This window comes from Sphaeramia orbicularis, chromosome 3 (genome assembly GCF_902148855.1).
Source record: "Sphaeramia orbicularis chromosome 3, fSphaOr1.1, whole genome shotgun sequence".
In the NCBI taxonomy this organism is placed as follows: Eukaryota; Metazoa; Chordata; class Actinopteri; order Kurtiformes; family Apogonidae; genus Sphaeramia; species Sphaeramia orbicularis.
Genome location: NC_043959.1, coordinates 11,055,955 through 11,078,852, shown reverse-complemented (window position 1 = coordinate 11,078,852; position 22,898 = coordinate 11,055,955). Strand labels below are relative to the sequence as shown.

The 22,898-nt window shown below is 37.4% G+C and overlaps 2 protein-coding genes across 2 annotated transcripts; one reads left to right on the top strand and one right to left on the bottom strand.

Moving 5' to 3' along the window:
- Window positions 1-934: 934 nt before the first annotated feature.
- Window positions 935-4,072, top strand: hypk (huntingtin interacting protein K). The gene is made up of 4 exons (XM_030127710.1): window positions 935-1,125; window positions 1,701-1,756; window positions 2,067-2,118; window positions 3,772-4,072. Exons 1-4 carry the CDS (start codon window positions 964-966, stop codon window positions 3,865-3,867), a joined length of 366 nt encoding a protein of 121 aa, XP_029983570.1. The 5' UTR covers window positions 935-963; the 3' UTR covers window positions 3,868-4,072.
- Window positions 4,073-5,055: 983 nt separating this feature from the next.
- Window positions 5,056-13,241, bottom strand: mfap1 (microfibril associated protein 1). Its single transcript, XM_030127699.1, has 8 exons — window positions 13,046-13,241; window positions 12,027-12,243; window positions 9,308-9,446; window positions 8,579-8,766; window positions 6,847-7,116; window positions 6,606-6,765; window positions 6,378-6,467; window positions 5,056-5,550 (listed from the first exon to the last, which is right to left on the bottom strand). Exons 1-8 carry the CDS (start codon window positions 13,125-13,127, stop codon window positions 5,371-5,373), a joined length of 1,326 nt encoding a protein of 441 aa, XP_029983559.1. The 5' UTR covers window positions 13,128-13,241; the 3' UTR covers window positions 5,056-5,370.
- Window positions 13,242-22,898: the final 9,657 nt, after the last annotated feature.

Below are 22,898 nucleotides of genomic sequence, written 5' to 3'. Positions count from 1 at the left end.
GAATCCAATTCCAGACATTATGGAAACAAGAGAAACAGCATGTGAATGACTAAACTGGAGTCAAAAACAAAAATAGAATGTTCACAAATATTTTCATTAATTTATGTTAAATTTGCATTTCTGATGCACACACACACACACATACAGTCATCCTCAAAATTATTCATACCCCTGCCATTTTTTGTGATGAAATGAATGACTTTCCGGAAGTTTGTTTGGGACTTATATGTGATACACAAATGAGGGAATAACAACAAATGATACTTGAAGAAATACTTTATTTCAGGAGTATTTTATTGGTGGATTTCTGAAAAACGCTACGTTCAAAATTTTTCATACCTTTGGTTTACTCAGTCCAATGTCTGTTCTTAATAGTCAATAAAGCAGGACACTGAGCCCAAGCATACCACTAAGGTAGAGCAGCGGTGATTCAAGGACATGGCCCGGTCAAAGTCCTGACCTTAATCCCATAGACAATCTGTGGGGGAGCTGAAGACTAGAGTGGTGGGTAGGAGACCATCCAACCAGACCCAACTGGAGGTTTTGGCCCAGGAGGAGTGGACCACCATCACACAGGAGACAGAGGAGAACCTGTGGACACCAACAGGGACCATCATCCAGAACAAAGGATACTATTGACAACTGAGAAAAGACATTGGACTGAGTGAAACTAGGGGTGGAATCATTTTGAACATGGCGTTTTTTGGAAATCCACTAATAAAATACATCTGAAATAAGTCATTTTTTCAAGTATCAGTTATTGTTATTCCCTCACTTGTGTACGACTGTTTATATAAAATCTCCTACACACATATATGCCCCACTAATCAGCCTGTTGCAGAGTACTACTGGCCTAATCCGTCTTGTGGTGTCACACTGTTTTCATTCCGGCCTACTAACGCCCCTCCTCTTCCGCTTCCTCCTCTTCTTCCTCCGGGTACTTCCGGTCTCATAGAGCTCAACATGGCGGCGGAGGGAGACGTGGACCTGGACCTGGAAGCCGAGGAGAACTGCACCGGGAAACCAGCAGAGAAACCGCGTAAACATGACAGCGGAGCGGCAGATCTGGAGAGAGTCACCGACTATGCGGAGGAGAAGGAAATCTCCAGCTCTGACCTGGAAACGGTGAGAACCCCGGGAACAGCGGGGGGCTACCGGCAAACATTAGCCCAGAGCGGACACATGGGGCCGGTGTCCGACGGCTAACACAACACAGCAGCTGCAGCACACCAAACAAGTGGGGTTTAGGGCTTTATTTACGTAGATGTGACAAGCAGACGTTTCACTCATCATTCACTGTTTGAACAAATTATCCCACTTTAATCAGACATTAGCTTGTTTGAACTTTGGGTAATTTAATGCATCATTCCATTCCATGACGGCCTGGCTAACTGTTGTATGTGAAACTGCAAACATCCACTTCAGTAAGACAACATTAATGTTCAGTGACGACTGTGAAGATACAGTCAAACTGAAGTGGTAGTTTGACAGCTGATGACTGATGTCTTTAAAGAAACCCAAGAGCTCTGACGTTGATGAGTAACCATCCAGTGATTTCCACTGCAGCTCAGTTCACATTCAGGCCTTTACAGCCTGAGTTCTGCTTCTACAGAAGAATTCCATTCACTTACAGCTCTGGGCCACAGAGCTGGTTTGAGATTTTTGTCGTCATATGAAAAAATATGTTGTTTTTTTTTCAGGCCATGTCAGTGATTGGAGACAGGCGATCACGAGAACAGAAAGCCAAACAGGAGAGGTAAGAACTACATTACCCAGCAGCCTTCACTTCCAAACCATAAAGTTGACCAAAATGCTGTACATAGACCAACAAAATACTTTAAAAAAAAGTATCTAAATTAACATAAACATGTTAATTAACATGAACTGTTCTGAGTTGATGTGTGGCATCAGTAACACTGATCACTGTCTGATGTACTGATTGATTTGAAAGGAAATGGATTTTTAAATGTTAAATTTTGTTATAGGCTCTTTATTCACTTTCTTGTATTTTTTCCTCCAGTGTTCTCTTAACAAGGGTTCTATTCACCTGTCCTGTTTTTTTCCAGAGAAAAGGAGCTGGCCAAAGTTACTATTAAGAAAGAAGACGTCGAACTTATTGTAAGTTTAATGTGTATGCGTCAGGAACATTGGGTTACTTTTCTGAGGTGGGGCCCGTCGGTGCGTGACTCCACTGCAGGAACCACCTCCAAAGGACAATCTCCCAAACATTTTACAGGAGCTAAATGAGTCCCTGCCCTTAGAGGGCCAGATCAAGCAGTGACACAGGGACATGTTTCATGTTCAGTCAGCTCTTTGTTTAAACTAAATAACTGATCTCCTTGTTTAATACATGTATGAATATGTCTCAGTAAGTACTTTCACATGGTACAATTTACAGAATTAAAATTCTGGGGTAAAAATATGTAAATTACTGCTGTGTGACACTGACTCAAAATGAACATAATTTCTCTTTTCACTTTACACAAATGTACAAAACATGCTGTTCTCAGAAATTGATGCTTATTGAAACATAGGGCTTTAGCTATGATGTTAAACTACAACTGTGATCGATATTGGATAAAAATATTTAAATACGTTTTTATGAACACACACAAATATGTTGTGACGCGGGGACATCAGTTTGTCCCTTTGTTCAGAAGTCATAATAAAAGACTTTGTTGGAACTAAAACACTACAAATATGATCCTAAACTTATATTGAACAGACATATTACAACTGAAGTGACATATACAGATAACAGCAGAGCATATTTGACTAAGAATTGAATTGTACATAACCTGCCCTATTCTAGTACTGTAGAACAATTAGTTCCGACAGATTCACAGACTTAAAATATCACTTGTACAAGCAAGAAAAACCATTATTAAATAGTGCATTTACATATATGTCAAAGGTATAACTTTACATAATCAGTTATATCTTTTTTTTTCTACAAGTGATATTGAAATTTTGTAAACAGTTCCATAAAATAGAGTTCTTAAGTTCTTAACTGTTTGACTGTTATTTTTACATTTAGCAAATAAATGTGAGGTGACCTTGTTGTGATATTGGGCTATACAAATAAAATTGAACTGAATTAAGCTTAAAAAATGAGCCTATTTGAGAAATGGCAGGTGAAACTTGAATTTTTGACACTGATGTTCACTTTTGCTTGATCCGGCCCAAGAGCAGGTCCTCTGATCTGCCTTGGAAAAACTCCTGGGTGGGGCTTGAGGGTTACTCACTGGGTATGCTCAAAGCAAGATGTCACATTTATGACATTTTTAAATCTCGCACTGTCACACAACAAATATGCAATGATTGAAAGTTGACGATGGGTTGTACTCTGCAGTGGAGTCACAGCAGCTGAGGAAGTTCCCCCCTCCCTTCTTTTACCAGAAACTTCCCCAGTGAAAATGTGTCTACAGGTGAACATGAGGACTGAGTCACTTAGAAAAGGAATCAAATACTAAGTGATACACGGGAATTAAAAATCATTTTTAAATGTTATTATTAAATTATTGCCGTTTGTTCTTAAATGTTGTAAGAACTTGTATTTGTGTCTGGAAAAATCTAATGAATTACCACCTAATTCTCCAATATGATACATTTCTCCCCAGGTTTAAAATATCCAAATGATATTTTATTAACATAGGTTTGTGTTTTCAACAAAATGGTGAAAATGAAGAATGAAAATCTTATCAACCCAAACCCAATTGCTGTGATTTTGTATTAAAGGTTATAGTGAATGTGAGGCTGTTTTTGTTTCAGATGTCAGAGATGGAGATTTCTCGGGCCATGGCTGAGCGCAGTCTGAGGGAACACATGGGGAATGTGGTGGAGGCTCTGGTGACTTTGACCAACTGAACACATTTCATCTGGACCCCTTCAGAACCTCAGCTCAACTCAGATCACCATCACTTATCTCATTTGTATACTACTGTTTTGTTTTTTAATAAATTACCTGAAATCAGAGATGATTCTTTCTCTATTGGGCTAAAACAGTTTGAAAATGAAAATAAAGATTTTTATTCACCACAATTAAAGTTACAGCACCTCTACTGTTACAGATACGTAAGAAAAACAGGACATCTGCATGTAAGATTAAAACTTGACAGATTAGAAACTGAATGGAGTTGATGTTTAAAGAATGAATCTAAAGTTAAATAAGACAAGAGTTAGAGTAGAGGTGGCCGTTTTATACCGAGCTGCTCAGACACTGAAGGAAATGCATCATGGACAAGTATTTGGGGCACTTTTTTTATCTGTATAGGAAGGATGTGTGTCCCAGTACTTGTACATGATAGGCTGGGACATCAGATGTATTTGGTGCTTCTTTGAGACATTAGTGCCAATATTCAACATGAAAACACAATACCAATGCACTACATGTGGTAAAATATTGGGATACTTGACCCTCTATTACACAGGTGTCAAACATGGGGGCAAGATCCGGCCCGCCAAAGGCTTCAATCTGCCCCGTGGGATGAATTTGTAAAATGCAAAAATTACACTAAAGATATTAACGATCAAAGATGTTCAAATCATTTTAGGTCATTTCAATCTAAAGTGGATCAGACCAGTAAAATACTATCAGAATAACCTACAAATAATGAAAACTGCTATTTTCTCTGTTTTAGTGTAAAAAAAAAAAAAGTTACATTTCACAAAAATTACATTTACAGACTAGCCTTTTAGAAAAAATGTGAATAACCTGAAATGTCTTAATAGACGTGGAATTTTACAAATATTCTCCATGTTATCAAATGTTTTGTGTATTTGTAAATAAACTGATCTGTACGTTGTGAGGCACATGCATAAATGATAAACTAAGGTGTAATATTGTTAACACTGCACTTCGAATTTTCAGGTTCATATTTATTCATATTATGTTCAAGAACAGTTAGTGGATTTAAACATTTTCATTACAGAATTTTATTTTTTTCCACTCAAAAGTTCTTATACTATTATATATATTATTTTACTGGTCCGGCCCACTTTATATCATATTAGGCTGTATGTGGAACTGAACTAACATGAGTTTGACACCCCTGCTCTATTATACATGCCTATTCATGTCATATGTGTCTGCATCAGATAAACCTGGTCCTTCAACCCTTCATTCTGTAAGAAAACATTTCTGATTCACTAAATGGACTAAAGTATCAGGACAAGTGATTATCCACATGTTCAAGATGTCTGTCCCAGTACTTTTGGCGATATAGTACACTGGAGTATATCAGAAATTTTATGAAGCAAAGTGGATTCATGTCTGTACAGCGATGGAGCAGCTGGAAATACAAATAAAAAAGGATCCACGAGTGAACTTGTCCCTCCCCTGCAGGTTTAACACTCAGTCTGAACACATGTTTATGTCTTCCTCTTCTTCACTGTGGGTCGGTCAAACACGTCTCTAACACCAGCAGCCTTCTGTTTAAAGAACTTGCTGTTCTGAGCGCTCTCCTGAGCCCAGGCCGAGTCGAAGGATGTCGTGTCCTGGTCCACCAGATGAGTGTACTTTGTGCGACCAGACCGGCCAAAGTTTTTCACCTGATCACAAAAACACGTGAGAGAGACATGAACATTTAAATCTGAATGTTAAGATGTCCTTAAAGTCCTGCATCTGAGGCCTTCTTATTGAGCCATAACTTGAAGAAATGCTAAAGGTCAGCATCTGGACACTTATCTGAGGTCACACTGTACTTAGAGCAGTGTTTTTCAACCTTGGGGTCAGGACCCCACATGGGGTCACCTGTAATTCAAACGGGGTCGCCTGAAATGTCTAGTAATTGATGAAAATTAAAAAAAAAAAAATTACTAAAAAAATATATATGGTGAGTTGAGAGAAAGAATAAAAGACATGACAAACTGAGTCTGAAACTGCAGCACTGTGGTTCTGTTTATCTGTCAAATGTTCATTGTGGTCGGTTTAAGATGCTGCAGCTCTTTCATAATTCATAATTTGAGTTATTGTTTTTTCAGTTTTAATTGTCAGCTTTGTAAATCCAAGATGGACTGACTGTACATATCCTGACCAAGGAAAATCCAATTCTCCCTTTGTGCAGTAATCTACACCTGGCTTTTCTGCCTCCGTCCACAATAATATACATTATATAGACTAAATGTCGTTTCAAATTAACGTTTATTTGAAACATAGTATAGTAAACTATTACATGATCAAAAACAAATTAATTTTAACAAAAAACAAAAAAAGTCTCTGTTTTACATGTCTGGGGTCGCCAGAAATTTGTGATGTTAAAATGGGGTCACGAGCCAAAAAAGGTTGGGAACCACTGACCTTGAGTAACAGTGTGCATCTAAATGTAGACAGATAATGTTACAAACACAGGAAAATGTACATGTGGGGAGAGGCTGACCTGCATGACTTTAGGTAAAATGGTTTTGTTGAAGTGATCCTCCAGAGTCGGAGCACTGAAATCCCTCTTGTACACGTCCTCCTCTTCATCCTGAAATTTGACAGTAATTTTAGCATTTCTTTTTCAATGACAGTTCCTGGTGCCATTTTACACCATTGTAAATAATTAGTGTCAAAAGCAGCTGCATCAGATAGTAAAAACAACACATATGTTTAGCAGTTGCAGTACCATGAAGAAGGCCCCTCTGTGGTAGTACTTCTGGAGGAACTTGTATTTTCCTTTGGTTGCCTTGTTGGTGACGAGTTTACCGCTGTTTCGGAGCTCTGCCCGTCGTTCCTCCTCTGTCAGGTTGTGGAATCTCTCGATCTCAGACTTCTCCTTCTCAATGCTGCACACAAACACCGTATGGTAACATTTAACAACACACATTTAACTATGGCTCTAAATGACTAAAGCAGCCTTTACTCACACTTCACGGGCTTCTCTGTCCCTTTTGATGCGTTTGAGTTCTCGGACTTTCCAGGCTTCGTATTCCTCTTCCTCGTTTTCGCCGTCAGTGTCGAGAGCGTCTAGAGCGGCCAGCGTTCTCCGGTTCTCCTCAAACTCTTTCTTGGCCTCCTCCTCCACGATCTTCAGAGTGTATCGGCGGCGCTCCTCCGCCTGACGTTTAGCCTCCGCCTCCAGCTCCCTCTGCCTTTGCTCCTCGGCCTCACGCTCAGCCACCGTTACTCTGTCCTTCCTGTGCAATAGATGTTATGTGAAAACAAGCTGCTGACATTCATGTACCCATGTTGTGGTGTTAGAATTTCCTCGTTTTAAATTTTGGGGTGTAATAAAGGAACACATATTCTTCCAGCTAAATTCTCTCCATATCTGTGGGCTGGTGCAGTGTTGTGTTTCCCACATTGAATACCAATCCTCCTGTGTTATCTCTAAGTGTAGTTTTTATTAGCTTACTGGTCGACAGGCCGTAAGCTATTGTCTTCATGTGTCGTCGTTGCCGTCTGTCGTCGTTGTCTGTCGTCCTTTACAAAACTTTCAATCATCTTCTTCTCCAAAACTACAATTCCGATTGACTTCAAACTTGGTATACCGCTTCTTTACGATGATTTCAACAAAAGTTAGCGAAATTATTTGGATTCGGATCTGATTCTGGATTTGGTGCAACTTTGAAAAATTTCCCCATTATAAGAGATAGGAAATGGATCGATGCAATAACTCAGTAAATATAAATGATATCAAGTTGAAATTTCTACAGTGGAGCCCTGATGGGGAGATGACCAAAACATAATGTCCACATGCTGATCAGGATCTTCTTCTGGATCCGGGAACTTACGCAAAATTTAACATGGGCTCTTATGGGGAAAAAATTTCAATCGTCTTTTCTCCGAAACTAGTTTTGATTGACTTCAAACTTGGTATACAGCTTCTGTATGATGATGTCAACACATGGTATTGTAATTATTTTGATCCGGATCTGATTCTGGATTTGGTGCGACTTTGAAAAATTTTCCCATTATAAGAGATAGGAAGTGGATTGATCCAATAAATAAGTATCAATGATATCAAGTTGGAATTTGAATTTTTTACAGATCTGATTGGAATATGACCAAAACATGGGCTATTTCTGTAATAGAATAAATACACATAACTGGGTGATAATAAATGGCATCTGGATACATTTCCCAAGGCTTTTAATTTGGCTGGTAAGCTACAGGGCCATTGGTCCTCTTTTTTATTTTTGTTTAATGTATGCTGTGTTATTTCCTTCCTGTTTCTCCAGATCCTGATATAATTTGCAAATAATATTCTCCCTTTTCATAAACTTCAGTAAAAATATTTATCAGAATTGCACCCCCCTTCTATTTCTGGTTTTATCTTTTTTCCATAGTTATCCCCTCTTTGTAGGTGTATAAAAATCTTCATTATCCTAAAAGAAATTGTCTTTTCAATTCTTAAAAACCTTTGAATATTTTCCCATGAGTTCGTGTAGATATTGGACCTTTATTGTATATATGACACCATTATTGTTCTATTGTCTAAATCCAGCATCACTAGTTGCTTTTAATTTTCAATCACACTAGCGAATAGCAGTTTGCTCTAAAATAAATGTTGAACGCAGGATCATGTGTCACATCACTTTTACCAGCCTTTTCTCATGTTCTTGAATGGATTTTGGGGGGTTTTGTCTGAGTTCTTACTTGCGGATGAAGACTGGTTTGAGTCGTGGTTCTGCTTCGTCCTCACTGTCTGTGTACTCTTCATATTCAGACTCGGACTCTGACTCATCCCCTGACTTTCCCTCCTCCTCAACATCCAGCACCTCCATTTCCTCATTCTTCCTCTCCAGAGCTCGCTGCCTCATCATTGCACGGCGCCTCTCAATCTCCTGCAGACACAAAAACACACATATTTACATTTTATTTCATATTAATCACAGAAAACCCTGAAGAGCTCTGCTAGTTTAGTAATACTGGATAAGGTTTCTATTTTTAGAAAATTTTCAGTTCAGTTTTTATTGAGTATTCTGTTTACTTTGAGATACGTACACAAGTTCTTTTAGTTTGATTTTCATGTGAGGGATTGACAAGTTAAATTTTTATTCATCATATTATTTAGAGAGAGAGGTTAACCTAAACTCAGTTATTAAGAAATGAATGCTAGACTACAACTCCCAAGATGCATTTCAGCAGCACATCTTCATTCACAGAGCTTCAGGTGCACCTGTTTCTACTAATACAAAATAGAAATTGAAAATCTTTTTTGGGCAGAATCAGCAAGTAGCAAGCAAACTACAATAAGATCCCCCCTGCTGTTTTGTTTTTATTTGACTAAAAATTATTTACCAGTGATAGTGCAAGAAGTTTTGTGAACTAGTTGTACCTTTACTTTGGTTTAGCTTTTCTAATTCTATAGGACAGATACTGTACCTCATCGTCCACCTCTTCTTCCTCCTCCTCTTCCTCTTCGCTGCTCTCCTCACGTTCTGGATGCCATGTTCCTTCGTCTGAATCCTCACTGCTCTCTGCAACGACTTCAGGCTCTGCAATCTGTCGATGCCTTGCTAGTCTGAGCAAGAAAAACGTCATTTTCATCAATCTCACTTGTTGCATCTTTTACATCGTTTTCAGGCTGTTATGTCTGGTCCTGTGTTTACTGATGCATTCATCCTATTATATATTATTCTTTTAATCTTCTTGTGTCTGTAATAGGGCTGGGCAATATGGAAAAAATCCTATCATGTAAATTTTTTTCATATCAGACGATATCAATATGTATCATGATATAAATCACATCACTAATTTTGATTTAAATGATTTATTTTCTGTCAGAGGTTGAACATGACAGATGTGCTGAAGAACATTATACAACTGTTTCAGATAAATAAAACAGGTACATATATTTAAAACTAACCTAAAAGTCTGACCTGCTGGCAAAAGCTTTCAAGTTTTAAAAGAGAGCACAAACAAAACAGAACAATACTGGGGATATATATATATATCTTTTAAACATGCTGTGGTCCAACCCCTTTTAAAGAAACCAAACCTTGATCCCTCTGATCTTAATAATTTTAGACCTATTTCTAAACTCCCATTTTTATCTAAAGTTTTAGAGAAAGTAGTTTCAACCCAGCTTTTAGCTTTTATGTCTCATTACAACCTCTTTGAGAAATTTCAGTCTGGTTTTAGAGCTTTACACAGTACAGAAACTGCCCTCCTCAAGGTCACCAATGACCTTCTTTTAACAGCTGACAGAGGAGAGAGCGCTATTTTAATTCTTTTAGATCTCAGTGCCGCCTTTGACACTGTGGATCATAATATTTTAATCGAATGTCTTAGAACCTGGGTTGGCATCAGAGACACTGCTCTTAGCTGGTTTTATTCTTACCTTTTAGACAGAACCTTTGCGGTCACCATAGGCAACCACACATCCTCCAAAGCCCAGATTGCCTGTGGTGTACCGCAGGGTTCAGTTTTAGGCCCGATTTTATTTTCTATTTATATGCTCCCACTTGGTGAGATTTTTAAATGCCACAACGTCTCCTTTCATTGCTACGCGGACGACACACAGATATACCTGCCCCTGAGACCGGATGACCCCAGAAGCCTAGCTGCTGTGTCTAACTGCCTCAATGATGTAAGCTGTTGGATGGCCCAGAACTTCCTTCAGCTAAACAGCTCCAAATCAGAAGTCCTACTGTTCGGTCCACCAAACTCCACCATTGCAATAACAAATAGCCTCGGTCCCCTCTCCTCAAACATTACTCCCACCGCAAGAAATCTCGGGGTAATATTTGACTCAGACCTCTCCTTCCAACTACACATTAATAAAGTTATCCAATCCTGTTTCCTCCAGCTACGAACTATTTCCAAAATCAAACCAATAGTCCCACACCACAACCTAGAAACAATCATCCACTCATTCATATTCAGCAGACTTGACTACTGTAATTCTCTTCTGTCCGGCATCAGCCAAAAATCACTGTCTCGCCTCCAATTGGTCCAGAACGCAGCAGCTAGACTTCTCACTGGTTTTAGCAGACACCATCATATCACTCCCATCCTCGCATCCCTCCACTGGCTCCCTGTATGTTTTAGAATTGATTTTAAGATTTTACTGATCACTTTTAAAGCTCGAATGGGCCTGGCCCCAAGTTATATACAAGAAATGTTAGTTGACTACGAGCCAGCACGCAGCCTTAGATCCTCGGGCAGAGGGCTCCTAGCTGTTCCGAAGTTGAGGCTTAAATCAAAAGGTGACCGGGCATTTTCCATCAGGGCCCCTCAACTTTGGAACGGCCTGCCCGAGGAGATAAGGCTTGCGGAATCAGTAACATCTTTTAAATCACTTCTTAAAACACATTTTTATAGAATTGCTTTTATGTGATGTCTACTGCCTTTTTAACCTTAATTTTTAGTTTTAATTTTAAATTTGATCTTGTTTGATAATTAACTTGTTCATACATCTCTCTAATTGTGTTGCTTCTGTTTTAGTGTTTTTATTTTATTTTCTTCGTGTATCCTGCTGTTGTGCCCTCTGTCAAAGCACTTTGTAAACTTTGTTTTTAAAGGTGCTATACAAATAAAGTTATTATTATATACACGGGGGTGCATACTTTAACTGCCATAACTAGCGTGAAATCGAGAGTGAAAGGAAAGGTGAGTGTTTGCGTTCTTCACATAGGCTACATGTATTCGTCCGGTACACCTCCACATTGTATTTAAAGCCCTGAACCCGATGGTTTGCACCCTACTTTTCAGTAACCTGGTCGCCCAAGTTCTCTGTCACATTTTCTCCTGAGGGAACAGCCGCAGCAGCTCAAACATTAACGTGTGCGCTGCCGCTGCTCTTATACCTGTGCAGTTTGTGTCAACCTAACTTGCTGTGGCTCTAGTGTGACTGGTTTGGTCCAGAGCTACTTAATTATGATTGGCTGTTCTTACGTCTGTCAAAACATGGACAAACGCATTCTATCAAAATTGTATAGATTGTGTCTCATATTTCTATCACAGAAAAGTTATATCGGGGTATACATCGTTATTGTTTTATCGCCCAGCCCTAGTCTGTAATGTTCTTTTCATCTTGTATATTGCACCTTAATTTTGTCTGGTGAAGTTAAGTCTTTACTCTCCACAGTTTTTGTCTCACCTCTCCTCAACGTCCTCGTTCACTCGGTTCAACAGTCGTTTTAGGCGTGGATCGGACACCTCCTCCTCCTCCAGCTCCATCTCCGGCTCAAGCTCCTTTCCTTTCTTCACAAACTGAAAGTCCTCCTCTTCCTCATCAGATGATTCCATCGGCGCATAGTCAGGACGTTTACCTGACACATAACGCTTCACCTTGACCTTTTCCATGGATAGCTCACCTGAAAAACACAAACAGGTTTAAACCAACACAACTTCAACTGCCTAAACATTTTTGACACAAGCTTTTATTAAAACCCTTTAGATAATTACAACTACCTTTTACTCCTGCAATTCTGAAAACAAAAAAATCTGCAAAGATGTTACAGTACTACTGTACGCAGTCTGACACAGTGTCAAACACTGTTATGGATTCTCATTTTAAGTCCCTACAACACTGTTTTTCTTCCAGATATTCAAAGGTTTGCCATAAAAAGTCTGCTGAAGCCGATTTCTGTTTTTATGAACCTAAGTTATGGAACAGACATACATCCAAGAACAACTAAGACCTTTAGATTTCATTAAAAAAATATTAATGATCAGGTCTTAACCAGGTTATTTTTGTCTGAGGTTAGAGTTGGTTTTGTAGCCCCAGTGTTGAAAATGAATGGCGTAATAAACATACTTGGAAAAACTTGAACAAAGTAAACATTACGTCAGCAGTATTTCCCAGGTGAAATCCGGGTATAAACTATAGTGTTTATGGCTTTCAGTTTATTTGTTCTTTGTAAAATATCAACGCATAATCACTGCTATTTACCGTTTAAAGCTGTATTTATATTCTTCATTCTTTGCGGCTTTGGATCATATGTTGAGTTACATGTCACATAAATCTAATGGATAGCAAATGACCCATGTTCGTAGCTGCGGTTCTTAATTGCAGCTTGTTATCTGTTATCTAGTGCCTATTACTGTACTGACCGAATGTTAGCATTAGTTAGCCCCGTTAGCATTAGCTTTAACGTTAGCCTGCAGTATCCTCACCTTTCTCGTTCCGGACTGGAACGGCTCCAGCCGTGGACTGGATCGGTGGCAGCTTCATGTTCAGGGCTTCACGACTAGACATGATCGCCCGGCCCACGACAGCAAGTTTACAGGTAAAAGAAGAAATATATGTTACTCCTGGATCAAGCGAGCTCCGTGTTGTGTCTACCAAAGAGTAGGACGGAAGTTTCGAACGACGGACCGGAAGTGATAGTTCCGACTGAAACAAACCCCTAAATGAGAGCTGAACACTTGTTCCGTTGTAATATAATCTCGCAGCAACCTCACTTGAAAGCGGTTCTCAAAACCACACCAGTCTCGACTAGTCTGTTGTCACAGTCTCAGCTGATATCGTTGTCTGTACTCGTTGCTGATGAAAAAGCTGATAAATGCTAATAGGTCGATTGTGTGTGACGTCACGCAGTGCGTTTTTGTCACTGGAACTTGAGGTAGAGGGCTTATGTAACGAATTTAAGTTGTAATTTATTTATTTTTATTTTATTAATTAATTAATTTATTTATTTTTCTTTCTTCTTATTTATTTATTTATTTATTTTAATTTACTTCCCTATTTATGTAATTGTATTTAAGTTCTTCCTGCCTCACCTCGAGCGTTATGTTATGTTGTGCGTTTTTTGTTTTTTGTTTTTCTCCATGCCATGTTCTGGTCTATGTGTATACAATATTTTGTAAATAAAGTATGAAAGAGAAAATAAATAAATAAAAATAAATAAAACTTGAGGTAGAGGGAAAAGAAGATCTCCCCCAGAGGTAAAGCAGTATGGAATTCAACTTTTTCTAAAACTGAGTGGTCAAAAGCATGGTCATTACCATGTAAATACTGTGTTACAAACAAAATTAGAATTTTACATCTCAAAATTTTACATAACATATATCCCTCCAACGCTATTTGTCAATTTTATGATGTGGAAGAAATATGTAACTTTTGCTAATCTGAATCTGAATCAACTTTACACTTATTCTTTTTACGTGAACATTCCTCTAATGTTTGGTCCAAAATTGAAAATTATATCATATCTAAAAGTAACAATAAAATAAATATAACATCCCAAAATGTAATTACTTATTTTAAACATGATACTAAAATCTAGAAATTATTGTAAATTTATTCATATTATTTGGAAAATGTCATATACATAAAAACAAATATACTAAAACACACCCAAATTTTAAAGTCTTCCTATTAGAATTTGAAAATTATATTAAATCTTTAGAATTCATATATAATAATAATAATAATAATAAAAAAACACTAACACATTGGCTATTTATAAACAAATTTTCAATACTGACTGAACTTTCTGTTGCATTTAATTATTTATATTTGTCAGATTTATTATTTACTTACTTATTTACTTTTTTTTTTTTAATTATAATTTGTATTTTATGCTTTGAATTTTTAAATCTATGCATTATTTTCTTAAACTTATGTGTTCAAATGCTTTTTCTCTTTTGACATCATGATGTTTTTATTTAAATATCATATTCATTAATCCAAATTCTCCAATCACAAATCTTATTTTTTTAATCTTTAAAATTGAGCTTAAACAATATATTTCAATATTCAATATTCTGGAAATAAAAAAGCTATCAAAACCACTGATCTACGTAACACTTATAATCTTTACGTAAACTGATGTGTTATCTCTGCCTGTATATTTTGTCCCCTGGCTATGTTCATTTCTGTTCATGTTGTTATATTAATATTGTACTGTGTTCTTTATGTTTCCATTGTATTCTGTATAACAGAAAATAAATAAACATGTGGAAAAAAAAACATGAGGTGGAGGGCAATGAACTTTACAAATCATATCAAAATGCTGTCTTTACGGCTGCACCAATCGCTCAAACCGAGAAACCACGGAGAGGTTTTATCAAGTACCAAAAGTTGTTGTACACAAGGGACAAAAATGCGAGAACTTGACCCAAAAACACCGGAAAGAATGGCTTTCAAGTCTTACGTCAAGAGGAGCAGTCTAACAATGCGTATGTGTGCAGTGACCACTTTGTTAAAGGTGTGTACCTGATGTGGTCATGCTTAGGCAACTGGAAAATGTTGTCTTACGTTGTAATGTTGAAGTTATTGCTTGTTGGTGTCTTAGAGGTTGTTCCCCTGCATAAATATCATACACTGGCTGCCCCCCAAAAAAGTCACACATGTAATATTTAACTGCACCACCTTTGGTTTTAATTCCAGGAGACATTCACTGTCGCATCTTTTTTACCACATAATACAGGGTGTCCCAAAAAAATGTATACACACTTTTAATAATTATAAAGTAGGTGTTTATTAAAATTCATTTAATTTTCAAAATGTAACAGAATTTATAAACATCATTTTATTGTTTTGTCACCGCCTGTTCTCAAACTGATGTCCGTTCTGGCCCAGACACTGCTGACACCGCCAAGTAATGGAATCGCACACATCACGAAACAATTCCCTTGGTATTTGCGTGCATTCAGGTTCAATGGCTGCTCTCAATTCAGTGACTGTTGCTGGTCTCATAGCGTAGACAAAGTTGATGTTTGTAAATTCTACTACATTTTCAAAATTAAATGAATTTTGATAAACACCTACTTTAAAATTATTTAAAGTGTGTATACATTTTTTGGGACACTTATGTAGTGTCACAATAAAGGTCCATTATATTTTTTTCATCCATAGTTGCATTAATTTTTGATTATTGATGATGGAGAATTGGAACGCTGCATCAAGTATTCATCACACCCCAAATTAGAGTGTGGACTTTATGGAGGTTAATCCATGTGTGAAAATGATGTCTCATTCTCCCTGAACCATTCTGTCACAAGCCTGATGAGCCTGATCAGTCCTGGCATTATCCAATCTTTATGACATTAGAGACATGAGAGGACACTTACTGCATCTGTTAAAGTTAAATAAACAGCCTGGACAGAAAAAAAGGAACTGGCTGGATTTAACTAAGCAAATAGTTCAGATCCTTCCATGGGTCAAGTACTGCAGTGGTTTGTGAGACGGATCGTATTAAATGGAGGATGAATGTATGACTTAGACTAGCTCTAAAATGTCGGATGAACATCATGAATCATACATCATGAACCAAAATGGAAGAGAAGAAGAGGAAATGTAATGTTATAAGTTGTTTGCTTAATCTTTACATTACAAGGTGTTTTGCTTGAAGAGTCTTTATTTTTACAAGTCTAAGTAATATTCTGAGTAATATTCTTATATAATAGTAATGTTCTTTTATTTTAGAGGTACTGAAGAGCCAGGTTTGATTCGTGTGTGTGTGTGTGGGGTTTTGATGAACTCACACGTGTCTGTGCTGAACTTAGAGAAAAGGTCAATTGCAACAAGAAAGATCTAATTTTACATCTTTAGAAAGTAACTGTGTTAAAGAGAGTCGAGCAGAAAAACCAGAATATGAACCTGGGGAATTTTTGTGGTCAAGAAATGCTAGCCTAATTGTTCAGGTGTTAAGCAAGACGCACTTTCTGAAGACTCTTTGTGGTTCAGCTACACAGTTGGTTTGATTGACAGGTGTCCAAGGTGCTTGTTGAACTCAAATGAACTTTCAGCATGTGCTTTTCTTAGAATTAGCTCAAGTGACGTGACGTGTTTTGCCTAGTAACTATTATTAACCAATAATAAGCGTACGATGACTTATGTCATTGAATAATGGGAGTCTCCAGAGTCACTAAAGACTATAAAAAGTAACAAAGGAAACTCGTTTTGGGGTGGCGTTTTCTTTTCTCTCTTTGACGAAATGTGTGTTTGATGCTAGACTAACTGATAACTGACCTTTTGCTTTTTGTAACTTTTTCTATTTTAGCCTGAAGCAATAAATGAAGCTCTGTTTTAACATTTTAAAACCTCAAACCTTTTTTGGTGAATTCTTCATTTCTCCTGGTTTGGTCCTTCCATCCGAAACATAACTGGTGACTTAATTTAAAATACGTGACCCCCCCTCTGGTAAGCAGACTAAGTGGAGTAGTCCAGAGCCACCATTGGTCCAAAAATCTCTAGAACACACAGCTTTTTGTCCAAGATAACCGGAGGTTTTTGGTACCAAGGTGGTTTAAAGTTAAAAGAAAGTGGGGCAGTAGTTCATTAATCGAAATAAATTGTGGTTTTTGAGATTTACTGCTTGCTGCGTGTTTACAGGTTAATAATGTTTCAGCTGGAATAGGTTATTGAACTCTAATTATTATTATGTATTATGCTTTTTTGTGTTCTGTGTTATGTGCAGGGATTCAACAGGGTTATTGTGTTTGTGTGAATAAGGTTAATATGTGTTTATGATGATGTTTATTGGCCTTTTTATGTTTATTTTTATTTTCCTTAATGCAAACCATGAGTGAAAGCTGTAGGCTGAACATTGCCTTACCTGTTCATCTCTCACTGTCAATTGAAATTGATCTGCTACTTTAACCTTTGTACTTGGTAAAGAAAAAGCACTTCCTGTATGTATTAATTATCAGTGAGCTACCTTCCTGCTAACCATCTCAACCTCAATAAAATATTTATGAGTGACAATCAGCTACACTGTAGATAATACCTTAAACTGAAGACTCTGGTGCTAAAAATACTGAAGTCACATTTTTGGACAATTCAAATTGAGCACATAAACATGTTGTATTTGTTTAGCTAAGTCCACCCTATAAATATTTTGAACAGAAAATATACCTAATTCTCTGTGCTTCACTATGGAAACAAGAAGTTATCATATTCTGGTCCACATGAACTACCTAAGTTCAGCACGTCAGCACTAAAAGTGTCTCGGTCTGAAAAAGACCAATCACCATCTGACTTTGGGTCGTGTGACTCACAAACTTTCAAGGTGGGGTAAAAGTATAAACTCAAATGCACAGCGCTGAAGGTAGTAAAGGTGTTTATTGAACAGAAAGTAAATGTGACAAGGAAAACATAAAACCTGAGGATATGAATCAGAGTCCATAGGGCTGTGGCAGGAGTCCATGTGGATCTGTGGTGGTCCATGTGGATCTGTGGTGGTCTACCCTGGAGCAGAGGAGCCCTTTACATGGGGCAGTAATTGAGATCAGTTCCAGGTGCGGTGCTGGCTGCATGCTTTCTTAGTTTTCATGTCAGGTGTATTTAAGTCCTACCCAGGTGCAGAGGTGTCCAAAGTATTCCCATCCATTCCTCATGTACAAGTACAGATTCTAGGGTTTAAAAAGACTTCTATAGAAGTTGAAGTATCAACATAAGCTTTTTACGCAAGTGAAAGTGTAAAAGTACTGGTTTCAAACTACTTAAACTCTAAAAGTAAATATAAGGGAAAAAATGCCATAGGACAAATGCTTAGGTGACACTAGCCCACCTCCCCTAAAAACATGTTTCTAAAGGCCATGATGAGTATAATGTTCTATTAAAATGTTAATGTTGAAACATTTGGGATGCACTAGTCTACCTGTTTCAGCTGCATATATGCCCATTGAAAATGAAAGCATTTTATTCCAATGCAAGTGTATTAAAAAACCATAAATGTGTCCTGCTAAGCATTAACATGTGTTTCATGGAGCTGAAGATATAATACCTAGTTGAATGTAAGTATTGGAATGGTGCAAAAAAGTCAGGTGCGATAGATTATTCACAAACAAATAGGGTGTCGGAATGGTATGTGTTTTTACTTCTCATCCAACCACAATCAAATTCACTCTATCTGGATGGCACCATTTATTTGGATAGTTTTTTTTTTTTTTATTTGAACGATGACAAGCCAAAATGAAATAAAAGTAACGAGGCTATTTTTAAAATGTAAGGAGTTGAAAGTACAGAGAATTGAGTGAAAATGTAAGGAGTATAAGTAAAAAGTCAGCTGAAAAATAATTACTTCAGTAAAGTATAGATAACCAAAATTTCCACTTCAGTAAGGCAACAAAATATTTGTACTTTGTTACTTGACACCTCTGGCCAGGTGCAAAAAATATGTATGTCCAAAAACAAAAATGTTGCAATCTCACAATCGAAGAGGTTTCAAAATGTTGAAAACCTGTCTGCATACACTTCAAACATCAGTGATTACTTAACGATGCATAAAAACAGCAAAACTTTTAATTGCTGATTTTATGAATCAATGATATTTTTGGATTTGATTTTCTCAAAATAGACATAATGTGACTTCAGCACTTTTAGCACCAGGGTCTTCAACTGAAAATACCATCAAATTTTGGGGAAATTTTGGATGAACTTCACAGTTTTACTGGTATGATACTGTTGTGATCCCATGTGCTCCCCTTTCTCAGCTGTCCCACCATTTTATCCAAATATGGTCACTTCCTGCTCTAATGATCCAGAATGGTGTCAACCAAAACACAAATTCCTGGCTCCATAACAGTAGCTCAACCAACTGCTGATAATCATAACAGCTTTTTGATTTGCTGCTAAAATTGTAACATAAATAGTTACTGCGTGAGTTTCATGGTTTGCTGAGGACAAAGATTATTGGGTCCAGGTTCAACATTAAATAGATAAATATTGACATTAAATAAGGAAATACAGTTACTACTAAGCAAGAGGTGTTCATGTGGAGCTGCAGACCACCCACCCAGTCAGAAGTTCAAAATGCTACAGGGAATTTAATGGAAAACCAAGTCGGACAGAGGCATCAGGAACCAGTGGCAGCTGCTCATCTTTCAGACAGGGGAAGCTCATTGTCGGCTTACATAAAAAAAAAAAAATCAAGTTATTTAAACATAAATTCGACTCTCCGTTCCTTTTTAAGAAAATTGTCAGTGACCTTAGGTAAACAAGAAAAAGTTGAAATTATGTTAAATTGAAACAAGGAAGTACAATGAGTGTGTTTTATTTACAGTGCAAGAAATGAACAAGTCATTTCGTAGTGGTTTCTCTCTGATTTCACAGCAGAATGTGCAACGGTATTAAACTGAACTCTGTCAGTGAAGGAGTAGATCTGAAAATAGCTGTCAATCAAACGGGATTCAGCCTTTCGACTGATCCTCCAATCAGCATTTGGAAGCTCAGCGTCCTGCCCGGCCGAGCTCCGCCCACAGCTCCATTCACCCCCAGAGACGCCGAGCATCCGGGGGCAGGACAACATGGTGGCATTTATCCAATTACCGTCCAGTTTTGATGCAATGAAAAAACCTGTTCCACTCAGTCCCATTGAAGTGCATGGACGCTGAGCGTCTACGGACAAATGCACTGAGCAGAGATCGAATGAGAAAACAGTGCAACAGGAATGGAGGAGAAGTGAACAACATCAAGTCCGATGATTTGTGATAAAGCTGATTCTGAACGAACTCGTCTGTGAGATGAACATGTTCTAACACATTTGGAGTCAATGAAATGTCAACACAACTGAACAGATTTAACCATTTAATTTTCGTAATTTTAGGGGAAGCCGAGCTTCCCTTGCAGTCTATGAGAAATCGCCTGTCAGGAACAGATTCAATCAGTACTATTGTGTCAGCATGATGCTCTCTTAAAATAATGTTGTATTTTTGTACATTGCTATTGACATGTAATCAAGAAATAGAAAAAAAAGTCACGTCAAACTCTCTTTTGGGCTCTTGGGGGGCATCTGGTGGATGTTAGGGTAATGAAAAATGGTGCTTAGTTCAGTAATGTTTTTTGTGGTTTGGAATCGAACTGAACTCCAAACAGTGTGTTCCAAATGAGGCCATGAAGCAGACAGTTCAGTTCCTTCAGTTCAGGTTCTCTTTCATGTGGATTCTTCATAAATATCTTTACAGCTGTGATACTCACAGAAAAGTACAGGTCACAGAACAACTGTGATCAGTGCAAACAGTGTTTATTAGTCCTGTGTAGGAATGTAAAAATCAATACTAGTTAAAGTGTCAAACATTACTGGATAATATGGAAGACTTTGGATTGTTTACAGAGGGGAATGTTTGTTTGTTGTTGTTTTTTGTGTAAATCTTCAACCGAAAAAGGAACTGAATGAGATATTCCAGTCAAAATCCTGGCACATGGTGATTCAGTTATTTCATGGGCAGAGCTGTGATGTCCAAATATGTACTGTGGTAAAACCAGTAATAGACCTGTCACTGGTAAAGTCTGGGACCATAAGATCTGCCCTGAAGCTCTGAAACATGTACTGGATGTGAATTAAAGTCCTGTTCATTTGAAGTAAATGGGATCTTATTCATCATATTGGAAATACCATGTAGTACCGAAACAGTCCACAAGAGGGCAGTACTGTTCTATTCTTCTAAACAGTGGCTCTACCAAAGGAGAGAAACCACAGCTGAGTGCATTATATCAGCAGTAAAATTAATTAAAGCATAATTATACAGTTTTACAGTTGGGGTTTAAGCACAGAGATAGAGGGGTTTTAAGGTTTATCTGTGTGTAACTGGACAGCTGGGAGTCTGGGACATTGTTTGTTTGTGTCATTACTCCGGACTTTTTATTTGCTAAAATGCTTTAATTACAATGTACTTAAATGATTTAAGTTTTATTGCATTCCTATAAAATGTCAAGTATATTCTACAAATTTGTAGACATAGTTGAAAGTTTGTAAAAGTTTAAGTTGAATGGATTTAAATCACTAAGTTTTCGTCATGACCACACCTTTTCATCTCCACTGCGTTGAGAAGGGCCACCATTTTAACTTGTACATATGGGCAGTTGCATCTTTTGCTCCAAATCACAAACTGAGCTGCAGTTGAGACTGAATCTCTGAAGTCAGCTTGATGTGTCTGTCTGTTGTAGATCATTAAAGTTTATTTTGACAGTGTATTTTATAATTTACCATTTCAGTGGTTGATTTTATGTTTTAGTGGGGGAGGAGGGGATACTTCTAACACAGGGGTGTCCAACTCCGGTCCTCGAGGGCCGGTATCCTGCATGTTTCAGATGTTTCCCTCTTCCATCACACCTGGAAGCCATTACATCATTATCAGGCTTCTGCAGAGCTTGATGATGAGCTGATCATTAACTGAACCAGGTGTAAAACCAGCTTTAAGTCTAAAATAGGATTTCAAATAATTATGCTACTGCTCCAGGTATCAGGTGGTTAGTTTTTCATGTCGCACTTGTCAGAAAGCGTGTTGCTGTTTGTGCACTGTTTGCCCTTTATGCCTTATGACATTGGTACTGATATCATGGGTTGCTGATCCAGTTGCTTTCATTTCATTGTTTGAAATGTGTTAATTTGCCAACCAGGTCAGTTTAATTAAAACAGAGGAATAGCCAGCATATTAATCCATATTGTCGACATTTTGATGTAATTTGTTGTTATTCAGTTGTTTAAGCAGCAGAAATGCTGTTGTGAAAGAACTGAGAAAATGTTGGTGCAAGACCTTTTCATGTTTTATGTGAAATATGTTCTCAGGAGCTATAAAGCATAGACCTTCCACCCTGAGTTTGGAGGAGGGCTAAGCATTCATTCACTAGACAGAAAAATGCTGTCTCATAGAAAGAAAGGTTGTACACATCTGGTTTTATAGCCAAGACATTATGTTCCATGACTTTCATGTTGTAGTTTGAAGTTAAAATTTCTACAGCAAAATAACAAAGAAAAAGAATGTAATTTTGGTAGTTGTTGTTGTTGTTTTTTTTTTTTTTTTTTTGTTTATTGAAATTAATACTGCTTGTGATTTTGAATTAAATGAACTTGGAATTAAGTATCATAAACTCAATGTATTAACTTTAATAATTATACAAAACAAAGATTTTAATTTAAGCTATACTGTATGTGGCATTTTTACACTTTTCTTTTGTCACCTTAAAATGCTCCTAGTAAGCGTGTGTCAAACTAAAATGTAGAAGAAATTCACCAGGTACTGAAACTGAAAAATGTTTAATTCTCGTATATTGCTCATATTTCTGATAAAATTCTGACCA